Raw genomic sequence first — 14,236 nt, 5'->3', positions numbered from 1 at the left:
GGGCATCCCAGTGCAAATGGCCGAGTCCCCATCTGTACCGGCATCCTCTTATGTGAACAAGATCATTCCCTGTGGCAGCTTTGTCTGGCTCCCAACTCTGCACCTGTTGGTCACCTGCTCTTGCCCAGAGAGCACATGGAACTCCAACGAGCCCCAAGAAAATCCCCGCCTTCTTCTTAACAAGCTCATAATGAGCTGCTTGACCAGCTTAATTGGCTTTTACCAGGGATCGGGTAGTATTGCGACGCCACCCTTTACCCACCTTAGCTGTAATCGGAAATGGTATCAGGATACGTGGGTGGAAACACTTTTCCGACCAGGCTTGCTCACTATTACACCACACACTTGTCCATCTGTTATGTGTTGCTTGCTGCTATTGTGGATTCCATTCTCTCTAAATTCCCATCAGGCCGATATTGCCCAAATACTGCATCGAGGTCCCAAATGCCAAATCATTTTTTTCAACAAATAAATCAAAAAATGAAGTAGATGATTTTTGAGGGCTTCCAACAATAGCAGGCTAATGCGCTAACATGAAAACCCCAGATGAAACCATAAACTATTGCTATTCAAGTCCACATAGAGGACATCTTTATCAATGCTACAAACCTTTCACCCCAATTTCCAATTTCTGTTGATGAAAATTCTCCCTTTCTGGAAGTTCCAGCCTCCTTGTTCCTCCAGATTTAATCTCTTCACCGCCCTTAGTGTTATCCAGCATCGCCAATATTTGTAACATAAAACAATGCATATTGCAGGAGTTCAGAGGATGTCAGACCAGAGGTAAGAGATGCCCAAAAGGTGCAATAGTTGTGACTTTCGAAGGTGGGAACATTCGGGAAAAGACAAAGGGATTTAGGGTCAGCGTTCTGATATGACAGTGACCCTGTAGCTAAAGGCTCTTTCTATTGATGATGGGGTGGAGGGAAGGGACATGTGGGAGGGCAAAGGTGCAAAAGTAGGAGTGGGATGTGAGGTGGATAGCCGAGGTAGGTTTGAGTGAGAATGGGGAGAAAGTCAATGTTGCAACTTCAAGCAACTCACGGGGAGGTTTGAGGGCAAACTATCACTTTGGCAAAACGAATGGAAGAACAGCACAAACCTTCAGAGTAACATGTGGATATTCATGGAGTGTCACTTCCTTGCCACAAATTTCTGGACAATTTACACATTAATAAAGACATTGGGCAGAATTTACTGATTTGTTTTGTCAAAAGTGTCAACTCGGGTGGGAAAAGCAGAAGGTAGCCCATTGATTGTGTTCCGGCTTTTCCCACTATTTTAAAAATAAAGGAAGAGATAGGTTCCATGATATTTCTTAAAGGGCGTCCCAATTTTCAAAATATTAAAATGGAGACACCCCCCCATGGCCTCCAAGTGCCAGGGGGCAGTGCCCGGGCAATTCTGGGGGCAGTGCCAGTGCAGTACTGGGGGCAGCGCCAGGGGACAGTGCCTGGGCAGATCTGGGGGACGTGCCTGGGCAGTTCCAGTGGCAGTGCCAGGGGACAGTGCCTGGGCAGATCTGGGGGCAGTGCCTGGGGGCAATGCTGGGGCAGTGCCAGTGCAGTACTGGGGGTAGTTCTGGGCAGTGATGGGGCAGTGCCAGGCAATACTGGGGGCATGGCCTGGTCAGTTCTGGGGGCAATGCTGGGGCAATGCCAGTGCAGTACTAGGGGCAGTGCCAGGGGACAGTGCCTGGGCAGATCTGGGGGATGTGCCTGGGCAGTTCCAATGGCAGTGCCTGGGCAGTTCCGGGGGCAATGCTTGGGCAGTGCCAGTGCAGTACTGGGGGCAGTGCCTGGGCAGTTCTTGGGGCAGTGCCAGGGGCAGTGCCTGGGCAGTTCTTGGGGCAGTACTGGGGCAGTGCCTGGGGCAGTGCCTGGGCAGTTCTTGGGGCAGTACTGGGGCAGTGCCTGGGGCAGTACGTGGCCAGTTCCTGGGCAGTGATGGGGCAGTGCTGGGCAATACTGGGGGCAGTGCCTGGATAGTTTCAGGGGCAGTGCTGGGACAGTACCAGTGCAATACTGCGGACAGTGCCAGGGGGCAGTGCCTGGGCAGTTCCGGGGGCAATGCTTGGGCAGTGCCAGTGCAGTTCTTGGGGCAGTGCCAGGGGCAGTGCCTGGGCAGTTCTTGGGGCAGTACTGGGGCAGTGCCTGGGGCAGTGCCTGGCCAGTTCCTGGGCAGTGATGGGGTAGTGCTGAGCAATACTGGGGGCAGTGCCTGGATAGTTTTAGGGGCAGTGCTGGGACAGTACCAGTGCAATGCTGCGGACAGTGCCAGGGGGCGGTGCCTGGGCAGTATTGGGGACAGTGCGAGATGGCAGTGCCGGGGCAGTTCCAGGGGCAATGCCAGGAGGCAGTGCCAGTGCAGTACTGGGAGCTGAGTCTGGGCAGTTCTGGGGCAATGCCAGGCAGCAATGCTAGGGCAGTGCTAGTGCAATATTGGAGCAGTGCCAATGCAGTACTAGGGGGCAGTGACAGGGGGTGCAGTGCCTGGGGCAGTGTTGGGTCAGTGCTGGGGCTAATGCGCGGGTCAGTGCTGGGGCTAATGCGCGGGTCAGTGCTGGGGCCAGTGCTAGGAGGCAGTGCTGGGGGCAGTGTTAGCGGGTCATGCACGGGGGCCAGTGCTGGGGGCAGTGCCCACACTGTGTCAGGGTACGGCCCAGACCCGATCCTCTCCCCCCTGGGGGCTGTAGTCTTCAGTGTGCCTCCGACAGGTTCTTCCCACTCGGTCCATGACATGGGGGCCCTGTCGTGACTCAAGTCAGCGTGCCCTCACACTGACATGAATGGAATATTTAACATGGGAAGACTATCCCATGCGGAAAGGCCTGACGATACTTAAAACAGTTGCAAATCGCGATCCCGACATTAGAAGTCAGGATTCCCGTCACTCATTGGCGGGAAGCGGGACAATCGATTGGGGAATTCCTGCATGCCTAAAAGCTGTTCGAGACTCCCGTGTTATTCTCCACCCCAAACACTGTTCCCAACCCCTGAAACAACAGGAGTGGGAGTCACCATGAAGCTCACCGTCATTCTGAAATCAAATCCAAGGCCACCATGCACAGAATATTGCCTTTGGAGAGGGAATGCTGCCTGTTTCTGCTTAACCATGACAGTTTGTTGTGCAGAAAGATTAATCGTGTTGTTTCCTCCATTTATTTTTGATACGTCATTGATAAATAGCAAACACAGCATTTAGTATAAGTCTCTCCACCTGCACTGTGCCACTTGAAAGCCTAGCTGTACAAAGACTGCCTGTCACGCTGTCAGCAATGGAGGCTCAGCAGTGTGATACAGATAACTTGAGGAGCATTCAGCCTCCAGACAGAGGCGAAACCCATCAGTAGGTGTTGCCAAGGAAGAACAGGCCGGCTGCAGAGTGCTGACTTTGAATCACTAAAATGCATGAGCTAACAAAGTAGTTCTTCAGGATCAACTGCTCTGGAAGAGGAAATAATGGCAGGTTGGAAAGCAAAGCTGGAGACAGGTTTTCACATTTCTGTAGTTTGTAGCATGAGCGCTGCCTCCGGTGCCAATTGTACAACCTTGGTCTGCATATGTTAGCCTTACAGGCAGTAATGAAACAACTTGCGTATATGTAACAGCTCATCACCACATTCTCACGATGCCCTGTAAACAGTAACAGTTTGACAAATATGTCTTATTTAACAAGGCATTAAATGCAGTTTTCGGAGGCGATGATAGTCGCTACTCTATAAAGGTGGATGTTCACAGTTTGAGACTGATTTCCCTGAGAATGGTGCGTGGGAGGTGTTGAAACCAGGCTGAGTCCACTTACCCACCCAAGGTTCTCGCCCAGCAATATTCTTTTGCTGACTTTAAAGGCAGTTCATGCTCCTGCGAGAGGCAGGTGGGGTCCTGATTTAAATCTGCCAGCAAAGCAGGCAGCTTCGGTACCACATGTTTCTCAACTGACTGCAAAACAGACCACAGGCTTTAGATTGCGTTACACTGCTGCTGTCTGCACGCTCTTGTCATGACTGACTGTTGCAGAGTGAGGATGTGGTCTAACCCTCCAGGGAGCTGCGTCAGGTTATAGTGAGGGCAGGAGGTGTGGGAGAGGGGTTGTCGGTAATTGTGAGGGAGGGGGGGCGTCAGTAAGTGTGAGGGCAGTGGAGGAGGGGGAGGGGATCAGTAAGTGTGAGGGCAGTGGGGAAGGGGCTCAGTAAGTGTGAGGGCAGTGAGTGTGGGGGAGGGGATCAGTAAGTGTGAGGGCAGTGGGGGAGGGGATCAGTAAGTGTGAGGGCAGTGAGTGTGGGGGAGGGGATCAGTAAGTGTGAGGGCAGCGGGGGAGGGGATCAGTAAGTGTGAGGGCAGTGGGGGAGGGGGAGGGATCAGTAAGTGTGAGGGCAGTGAGTGTGAGGGCAGTGGGGGAGGGGTTCAGTAAGTGTGAGGGCAGTGGGGGAGGGGATCAGTAAGTGTGAGGGCAGTGGGGGAGGGAATCAGTAAGTGTGAGGGCAGTGGGGGAGGGGATCATAAGTGTGAGGGCAGTGGGGGAGGGGGATCAGTAAGTGTGAGTGGGTGTGGGGGAGGGGATCAGTAAGTGTGAGGGCAGTGGGGGAGGGAATCCGTAAGTGTGAGGGCAGTGGGGGAGGGGATCAGTAAGTGTGAGGGCAGTGAGTGTGAGGGCAGTGGGGGGGGGATCAGTAAGTGTGAGGGCAGTGGGGGAGTGGATCAGTAAGTGTGAGGGCAGTGGGGGAGGGGATCAGTAAGTGTGAGGGTAGTGAGTGTGAGGGCAGTGGGGGAGGGGATCAGTAAGTGTGAGGTGAATGGGGGAGGGGATCAGTAAGTGTGAGGGCAGTGAGTGTGAGGGAGGGGATCAGTAAGTGTGAGGGCAGTGGGGGAGGGGGAGGGGATCAGTAAGTGTGAGGTGAGTGGGTGTGGGGGAGGGGATCAGTAAGTGTGAGGGCAGTGGGGGAGGGGATCAGTAAGTGTGAGGGCAGTGGGGGAGGGGATCAGTAAGTGTGAGGGCTGTGAGTGTGGGGGAGGGGATCAGTAAGTGTGAGGGCAGTGAGTGTGGGGGAGGGGATCAGTAAGTGTGAGGGCAGTGAGTGTGGGGAGGCGATCAGTAAGTGTGAGGGCAGTGGGGGAGGGGATCAGTAAGTGTGAGTGGGTGTGGGGGAGGGGATCAGTAAGTGTGAGGGCAGTGGGGGAGGGGATCAGTAAGTGTGAGTGGGTGTGGGGGAGGGGATCAGTAAGTGTGAGGGCAGTGAGTGTGGGGGAGGGGCGTCAGTAAGTGTGAGGGCAGTGGGGGAGGGGGATCAGTAAGTGTGAGTGGGTGTGGGGAGGGGATCAGTACGTGTGAGGACAGTGAGTGTGGGGGAGGGGATCAGTAAGTGTGAGGGCAGTGGGGGAGGGGATCAGTAAGTGCGAGTGGGTGTGGGGGAGGGGATCAGTAAGTGTGAGGGTAGTGGGGGAGGGGATCAGTAAGTGTGAGGTGAGTGGGGGAGGGGATCAGTAAGTGTGAGGGCAGTGAGTGTGGGGGAGGGGATCAGTAAGTGTGAGGGCAGTGGGGAAGGGGCGTCAGTAAGTGTGAGGGCAGTGGGGGAGGGGATCAGTAAGTGTGAGGGCAGTGAGTGTGGGGGAGGGGATCAGTAAGTGTGAGGGCAGTGAGTGTGAGGGAGGGGATCAGTAAGTGTGAGGGCAGTGGGGGAGGGGATCAGTAAGTGTGAGGGCAGTGAGTGTGGGGGAGGGGATCAGTAAGTGTGAGGGCAGTGAGTGTGAGGGAGGGGATCAGTAAGTGTGAGGGCAGTGGGGGAGGGGATCAGTAAGTGTGAGGGCAGTGAGTGTGGGGGAGGGGATCAGTAAGTGTGCGGGCTGTGGGGGAGGGGATCAGTAAGTGTGAGGGCAGTGGGGGAGGGGATCAGTAAGTGTGAGGTGAGTGAGTGTGAGGAATGGGGTGTCAGATGAGGGCAGTGGGTGTGGGAGAGAGTGTCAGTGGGTGTGGGGAGAGGGTGTCGGATGAGGGCAGTGGGTGGAATGGAGGGGGTAGTAAGTGTGAGAGTAGTAGGTGCAGAGTGAAAACGTGGAAGCAGAGAAAGATGCTTTGCTGTTGCAATTGGAGGGGAGAGAAGGAATGAGGGTATGAAATGATCAATGTTGGAACTGTGCGAGAGCTGTGTGGGGCTGTGGTGGAAATCAAAGAGTTTTGAATAGGAGTCATATCTCAAGTACTCTAGTCTCATCATTTAATTTCCTCTGGCACTGTCGTCAGGTCACAGAAGAAATACTTTCAGCATTGCTTTACTCTGCAACAGTTGTCTATGGGACAGGGGAGAGGGCCATACTGGAGGCATACCAGTGTTTCCCCAACGTTCTCTGAGAAGTGGGGGTTGGGTGTTTTGGGAGCCAGGGATCTAGCAGCAGACATTTTCCATAACTGCAGCAGTACCAGACAACGGCACCACCCCTTTAAGATAGTGTTTAAATCAGAAGGTGACGTGCCAGATGTCTTGCCTCTCCACAATGGGCGAGTTTCCAATCAGACGTGTGAGTAGCACGGACAGCTCACCATTCCTCAAGCTATCCAATGCAGGCAAATATAGCAGAGACTCTGTCAACTTTGCCTATCTTCTGGGCAGAAACTGAGGTTTGCAATCATTTGTGTTCATCTGAGAAGCCAGACGATACTTCAGTTTAGACTTTCAACCACTAGGTGGCATCTTCAGCAATACAGCACTCCCTTGGTACAGCACTAAAGGTTGGAATTTTACCCATTTTTTGCGGAGTGATTCAGATGACTTCAGGCGCATTCATATGGCATACTATCAAATTATATTCCCATCAATCCTCTTTTTTTATTCCTGGAAGTTATGTACATCCATAAGCAGGGGCCTGTCCTCTGCAGGTAAAAGGAACATGTCCAGGCATTGCACCTTTGTTCATATGCATAGGTGACAATAGCTCCCTAGCACATTCGCCATGGCAATGTCTCGTCCAATCAGAGCTGACTTGCTAACCAATCAGCATCCTTTTCTCATGCAGCATAAGTTGTTGGTCCCTGTGAAATTTTGTATTCTTGATGAGTACAAAAAACACTTCATGGCATGTCTCTTTTTTCATCAACACTCCAGCTCTGTACTACCAAACTGCACGCACTGACTCTTGATACGGACTGTTGAGTAACCATAAGGTCTGTCTGTGCTTTGATGACAAACACTGAATGTAGAATTGCTACAAAAACTGATTGTAGATTTATTACAGACATTCATTATAGGTTTGCTACAGGGGCAATTGTAGATATACGAAACACACTGACTGATTCACAAAGACTGACGGCAGATTTACTACAGATACTAATGATAATGGTGACATAATTAACTGTAGTCCACAAAGGACCCTCGGCGTCTCCCTCCATTAGAAAGAAACAATTGGTTTTATAGCTTGAGGGACTCCACTCCACATCAAGCGTTGGACAAGGTAAGGAAACAGGACTCTCTGAACTCCCACAGCTGATACAAGAGCTCCGTGCAGTTCGTGTCATTCTGCACTGTACGCTAGGCATCGAGCCAACTGAGCTAACCGGCCCCGACCGGCATTGATTGTAGATTTCATACAAGTACTGATTGTAGAATTTCCCCTTTGAGGGGGAGAGCTGACTGGTGGTGATTTAACCTGAGGATCACCACATCTCAGGCAAGGGACAAGGTCGAGAAGGTGGGGTCTTCATGAATAACCTCAGCCAGTGCGGGAACCCATGCTGTTGGCATCACTCCACATCGCAAACCAGCTGTCCAGCTAACTGAGCTAACAGGCATCTCTCGGAATAATGAGATGCAATTTGCCCAGTAACAAGATCAGCAGGCATCTAGAGACATTATGGTGCGAGTGACTATGTCAGAAACCCTGTTTACCAGCGATCAGTGGGGGTATACAAATGATAACCTCTAAAGGAATTTGAGAGAGATAGATAGCTGAATCCACAATGTGGGATATCATCGAGACTGAAAAGTATAACTGTGAGCACCCTCATTGGGGATGGAGGCTAGTTCTCCCCATCTAACAGTCAGACAGGCCAGTTCCATCTGTGTCCGAGCCACAGAGGCCTGTCCCATCTTGCCAGTAACATTAACGAGGTTCTTAACAGTGGGATTCTGTTGTGTAGTGACTGAGGGAATTCGAGAAGGCATCGGGGTAATAAGGGGGCATGTTAACTGAGGCCGCACAGCAAGTGGAGGACATTCCACTTCCACTTCCCTTCTATCAGTGGCAGGAATAACGAATAAAAGTCCTGCTCAAGTCATCATCGACTAGCGTGTGCAACATGTAACTCCCTCAGACCATAGGACAAGGGGCAGGTGGGCTCCCACATTGTGCTAAGGATGTTAAGTAAGAAGGTATGCATGTTACAAAATAATTTAACATACAATTTGCACTCAACATGCAAAACACAATTACATTGAACATAAACTGATCAGCAGCATAGATATTATTTACACAGCAAGGCACAGAATGAAATTGCAGTCCAATGTAATCAATAACGTCAAGTTAATATTTCCTATTAGGCTACATATCTCACAACTTATAAAGTAGTAGATTCTAACCCTCATCAATATTTTGTCAAACATGTGACCTACATTACTTTCTTGGTGATATAAGAACTTAAAACAAGTACTTTACCAGAAGGAGACATGCACATTTAGCAATCAGCTATATTTTAAGGACATCACAATTTGGCATCAAGTAGAGCAAAGAGAATCAATAGTTATCACAAGATATCAAACTTTCCTAATTCTCTTTCATTCGTTATTGATCTCAAAGCATATTATGCTCTGTCTTTCAAGGGCACTGCAGATATTGAGGGACATTTCTATTCTATTCTGTAAGGGGAGATAGTGACTGTATTTGAGTTGTTTTTACAATGTCTTAACAATGTCTTGAACCACCTTCCCCGGCTTACTCTTGCACCAGACAGGGATGTACAATTGTCGAAGTTCATCCATGTGTTCTTTAAATATCTGCCATTGCCTATCTACCGTCAACCTTTTCAGAGTGGCAGGCAGTGACTCGTGAGGTACCAGAGGGTTCAGTGCGGACCATGGCTGTTCACAATATACATTAATGATTTGGACACAGGAATTGCATGTAATGTCTTCAAATTTGCAGACAACACTAAGCTGGATGGCAGTGTGTGCTGTGAGGAGGATGCAAAGAGGCTGCAGGGTGACTTGGACAGGCCAGCTGAGTGGGCAAATACTTGGCAAATGCAATATAATATGGGTAAATGCGAGGTTACCACTTTGGTGGCAAAAATAGGAAGGCAGATTATTATCTTAATGATCGCAGTTTAGGAAAAGGGGAAGTGCAACAAGACCTGGGTGTTATGGTGGACCAATCGCTGAAGGTTGGCATGCAGGTACAGCAGGCGGTGAGGAAAGCTAATGGCATGCTGGCCTTCATACGGAAAGGATTTGAGTATAGGAGTAGGGATGTCTTGCTGGAGTTATATCGGACCTTGGTGAGACCACACCTTGATGATTGTATGCAGTTTTAGTCTCCTAGTTTGAGAAAGGACATTCTTGCTATTGAGGGTGTCCAGTGAATGTTCACCAGACTAATTCCTGGGATGGCAGGACTGACAGATCAAGAAAGACTGGATCAACTAGGCTTTTACTCACTGGAGTTTAGAAGAATGAGAGGAGATCTCATAGAAACATATAAAAGCCTGATGGGACTGGACAGGCTAGATGAGGGAAGAACGATCCTGATGTTGGGGGTATCCAGAACTAGGGTCACAGCCTAAGAATAAGGGATAAGCCACTCAGGACTGAGATGAGGAAGAACTCCTTCTCTCAGAGAGTTGTGAACTTGTGGAATTCTCTACCACTGAAAGCTGCTGGGGCCAGTTTGTTGGTTACATTCAAGAGGGAGCTGGATCTTGCAGCTAAAGGGATCAAAGGGTATGGAGAGAAAGTGGGAGTGGGATATTGAACTTGCATGACCAACCATGGTTACATTGAATATTGGTGAGGGCTCGAAGGGCCGAATGGTCTACACCTGCACTTATTTTCTATATTTCTATGAAAACAATGGTATCAAGACTCATCTAGTCACTCCTTCAATCTAGAATAATCCACTAATGTCACTATAGCCCCAGATATTCTCGGAATTAAGACACAAGGGGCCATATAGCCTCTCGCAATTCCGTTACATCATGACTGTTCTGCAGTACGGTGGGTGATGGGGTGGGGTGGGGTGTGGGTGACAGGATGGGTGCCCACTGTAGCTTGTGAAGTCCATAGGGTGGCCAGGTGGCACAGAGGTTAGCATTGCTGCCTCACAGTGCTCGGGACCCAGGTTCAGTTCTAGCCTTGGGTGACTGTGTGGACTTTGCACGTTCACCCCGTGAGTGCTTGGGTTTCCTCCGGGTGCTCCGGTTTCTTCCATAGTCCAAAGATGTGTAGGTTAGGTAAATTGGGTCTGCCTAATTTCACCTTCATGTCCAAAGGTGTGTAGGTTAGGTTTGGATATTGGAATAGGGAGGGGCTTGGTCTTAGGTAGTGTGCTTTTTCTAGGGTCAGTGTAGACTTAATGGGCAGAGTGGCCTCCTTCTGCACTGTAGGAATTCTATGATTCTGGAGACCAGATTATACTACTGGTTGGGCCTTTGCTGATCTAGCTTTGCTCAGTGTAAACGATAGAGCTTCAGTTATACCCGGTTTTAAGCCCTTTCGTTGAGATGCTAACACTACTGACCAATGAATGGAAACAGCTGAAAGTGCCTTACCAGACTCATCCACTGGGGGTAACTTAGATGAACTTTCTTCATAATCATCATCCGACATTTCCATCTCCTCTTCTCGACGAATCCCCATGAGTTCTTCACTATGCACATTCCTGATTTCCTGTTGTTGAAGAGAGAGACACTACATTGCCAGAAATTCAAACAGGAATGATCAGCAGTCAAAAAAAATACAATAAACTCAGAATGAACACTTCTCAAAGTGACGTGGATCAAATTCTGAAAACCTGCAAGATCAAGCTTTGCAATTACAGGTGCTCGAGGGGGTGTGTGTTATTGGGTGTGATTTAAAAAAACATCCAAGTGATATGGGTGTCACTGATTAGCGCATCATTTTTGTCCATCCCTAAATGCCCTTGAGAAGATGATGGTGAGCTGCCTTCTTGAAACGCTGCAATCCATGTGGCGTAGGGACACCCATAGTGCTGTTAGAGAAGGAGCTCTTGGATTTTGACCCAGCAACAGTGAAGGAACGCCCGATATATTTCCACATCAGGTGGTGAATGACTTGGAGGGGAACATTCAGGTGGTGGTGTTTAGATGGTAGTGGTCGTGGATTTGGAAGGTGCTGCCTCAGGAACCTTGGTGAGTTCCTGCAGTGCACCTTTGGAAGGTACAGACGTCTGTCACTGTGCATCGGAGGTGGAAGGAGCGAATATTTGTGAATGGTTGCCAATAAAATGGGCTGCTGTTTCCTCGGTGATGTCGAGCTTCTTGAGTGTGGTTGGAGCTGCACTCATCAAGGCCATTAGGGAGTATTCCATCACACTCCTGATTTGTGCATTATTGAGGTGGACTTTGGGGAGGTTCAGAGTTGAGTCACTCATTGCAGGGTTCCGAGTCTCTGATATGCTCTTTTAGCCACAGTTTTTATATCGCTAGTTCAGTTTCTAGTCAGTAGTAACCCCAGGATGTTGATAGTGGGAAATTCAGCGATGGTAATGCCATTGAATGTCAAGGGATGATTGTTAGTTTCTCTCTTATTGATATGACAGGTGATCTTGTCGGGTGTTTGATATTACAGATGATTGAGAGCTGGGATGGACTACATTTTGCTTTACTGTAACTATAATTAGGTTGAAAGAGAGGGGGCGATTCGGCGATATTGAGGCAAAGTGTTTGCCCAATCGTGAACACCGTCGCATTTCACGACGGCGCGAACAGGGCCTGGGCACAACCTATTCTGGCCCCCATAGGGGCCCAGCACAGCGCGCGGTTCACGCCCTCCAGCCTCCTCTTGGTGCCGCGCCAACCCGCGCATGTGCAGTTGGGCCAGCTCAATCCTGCACATGCGCGGAGAACTTCTTACGCCCACCGGCCCAGACCCAACATGGGATCGGTGTTCAGGGGCTGGCTGCGGGGAAAGTAGGCCCGGGGGGGGGGGGGGGTGGTGGAGGCCGTCCTGCCGATCGGTGGGCCCCGATCGCGGGCCAGACCCCTTCGGAAGCCCCTCCCGGTGAAGGAGCCCAACCCCCACAGGCCGCTGCCTAAGACTTCACGAGTACCCGCCGGCAGTGACCAGGTGTGGATGGCGCCGGCGGGACTATCATTTTTTTCACCAGCGCGATTCTTGTGGCACTGGTTTCGGGGGGGGTGGGAGAATCGAGTGCGGGGTCGGGGCAGCGTGGCGGGATTTGCGCGGCGCCCCAGCGATTCTCCCACCCAGCGTTTGGGGGGGGGTGGGGGGGGGGGGTGAATACCGCCCGTAATCTTTTACTTTTATTTCATTACAAATTCATGGAATTTGTGGAATTTAGTAAATAGAACAGGATTCAATTACCAACCTTGACTGAGCGAGCATTTATTGAGAGGGTACTTAAGAGTCTACCGTATTGCTGTGGGTCTGGAGTCACATGTAGGCCAGACCATGTAAGGATGGCAGATTTCTGTCCCGAGGTGAATCTGATGGATTTTTACAACAATCGTCCATGGTTTCTTGGTCATCATTAGACTTTTAACTCCAGCTTTTTAAAAAATTAATTCAAATTTCACCATCTGTCAGGGTGGGATTTGAACCAAGGTCCCCAGACCATTATCCTGGGTCTTCTGGATTACTAACCCAGTGACGATACAACTAGGCCAACATCTCCCCTAAACACTTGTTCCCAAAGCAGGTTAAAACTGATTCATATAAATTTTTGAAATAAGTTATTTTTTTTCTCTATAAAGGCCTAATCAGCCGTTCATTCGAGTGTTTATGAAAACAAACCGTCCTCCAGGTGATGGTGTGAACTTACCATAACATCGCTCCATAACCTGGTCCTCAGGGAAAGATCATTACGTCAAGACAAGCTATTAGAAATCAGGAATTGCCAGTTTCTGTCACTGTATTATGTCACTTACCGTGATTACTGGTTTAATGAGGTACACATACCATTAAAAATCATTTCAAATCTACAGTAACACAAATGACAGCAGCATCTTATACACCTTCTTCATCAACCTAATTAAGAATCCCCCGAGTGTTTTTTTAAACCGGTGTGTTAATGAACAACTCTTCCAACCTCCTTAATTAGGAAAGCAGATTTCATACCATTTCATCAAACGCACCATCTCCAAGCAAGTCATTCATGCATTTCTCAAACAGACAAAACAATTCAAACAACTCACCTCAAGAAGTAACTTCTAACTTCAGCTGGTTACAATGTACCTGCTGTCATACATCCCGAGTCAATTACATCTACACAGAAACAAACCTTTGAGGTGTAGCATACATTACATTAGCAATGAAGGTACTGATGACTCAACTGACATCTTGCAAATGCAGTGGAAAGGCAAAGCATTGCAACTGGAACCCATGGAGAGCTAATGGATTCATTTTCAGTGTAAAGCATCTCATTTATCAAAATGGCCTAAAGGAATTGGATACTGCATGCTGCAGAGGCTGATACTGACTATGCGTTGCTGGGTGTGTGCTATTACAGGTGATTAATGCTGGGAGGAGCTGTGTGTTGTTGGGAGTGTGATATTACTGGTGATCTAGTGGTGGAGGGACTGTGTATTGTTGGATGTTTGATATTGGAGGTGATGTAGAATCAAAGAATCCCTACAGTGCTGAAGGAGGCCATTTAACCCATCGCGCCTGTACCAACTCTCCTAAAGACCACCCTACTGAGGTAGAATTCCCTACCCAATTGCTGCAACTCCACCCTGAGGGGAAATTTATCATGCCATCTCCATCTAACCTGCACATCTTTGGACTGTGGGAGGAAACTGGAGCACCCGGAGGAAATGCACGCAGACACGGGGAGAACGTACAAACTCCACAGTCACCCAAGGCCGGAATTGAACCCGGGTCCAATGGTGGGAAGGGCTGTGTGTTGTTGGGTGCGTGATATTACAGGTGATCCCGTGGTGGAGGGGCTGTGTGTTGGGTGTGCGATATTACAGGCGAGTGGTGGAGGGGCTGTGTGTTGTAGGGTGCGTGATATTACAGGTGATCCCGTGGAGGCAGGGCTGCGTGTTGTAG

General features: G+C 49.6%; 1 protein-coding gene across 2 annotated transcripts in view; it reads right to left on the bottom strand.

The window, feature by feature from the left end:
• The window catches only part of enox1 (ecto-NOX disulfide-thiol exchanger 1), a 370,497-nt gene that overhangs the window by 197,197 nt on the left and 159,064 nt on the right, over positions 1–14,236 (bottom strand). For both annotated transcript variants that reach the window (XM_038802705.1, XM_038802704.1), the window contains exon 8: positions 10,753–10,870. In XM_038802705.1, coding sequence (XP_038658633.1) covers positions 10,753–10,870 — 118 coding nt within the window. The remainder of the gene's footprint in view (positions 1–10,752; positions 10,871–14,236) is intronic.

Source organism: Scyliorhinus canicula, chromosome 7 (assembly GCF_902713615.1).
Source record: "Scyliorhinus canicula chromosome 7, sScyCan1.1, whole genome shotgun sequence".
In the NCBI taxonomy this organism is placed as follows: domain Eukaryota; kingdom Metazoa; phylum Chordata; class Chondrichthyes; order Carcharhiniformes; family Scyliorhinidae; genus Scyliorhinus; species Scyliorhinus canicula.
Note: the sequence above shows the minus strand (reverse complement) of the source record. Positions and strands in the feature narration are given on the sequence as shown.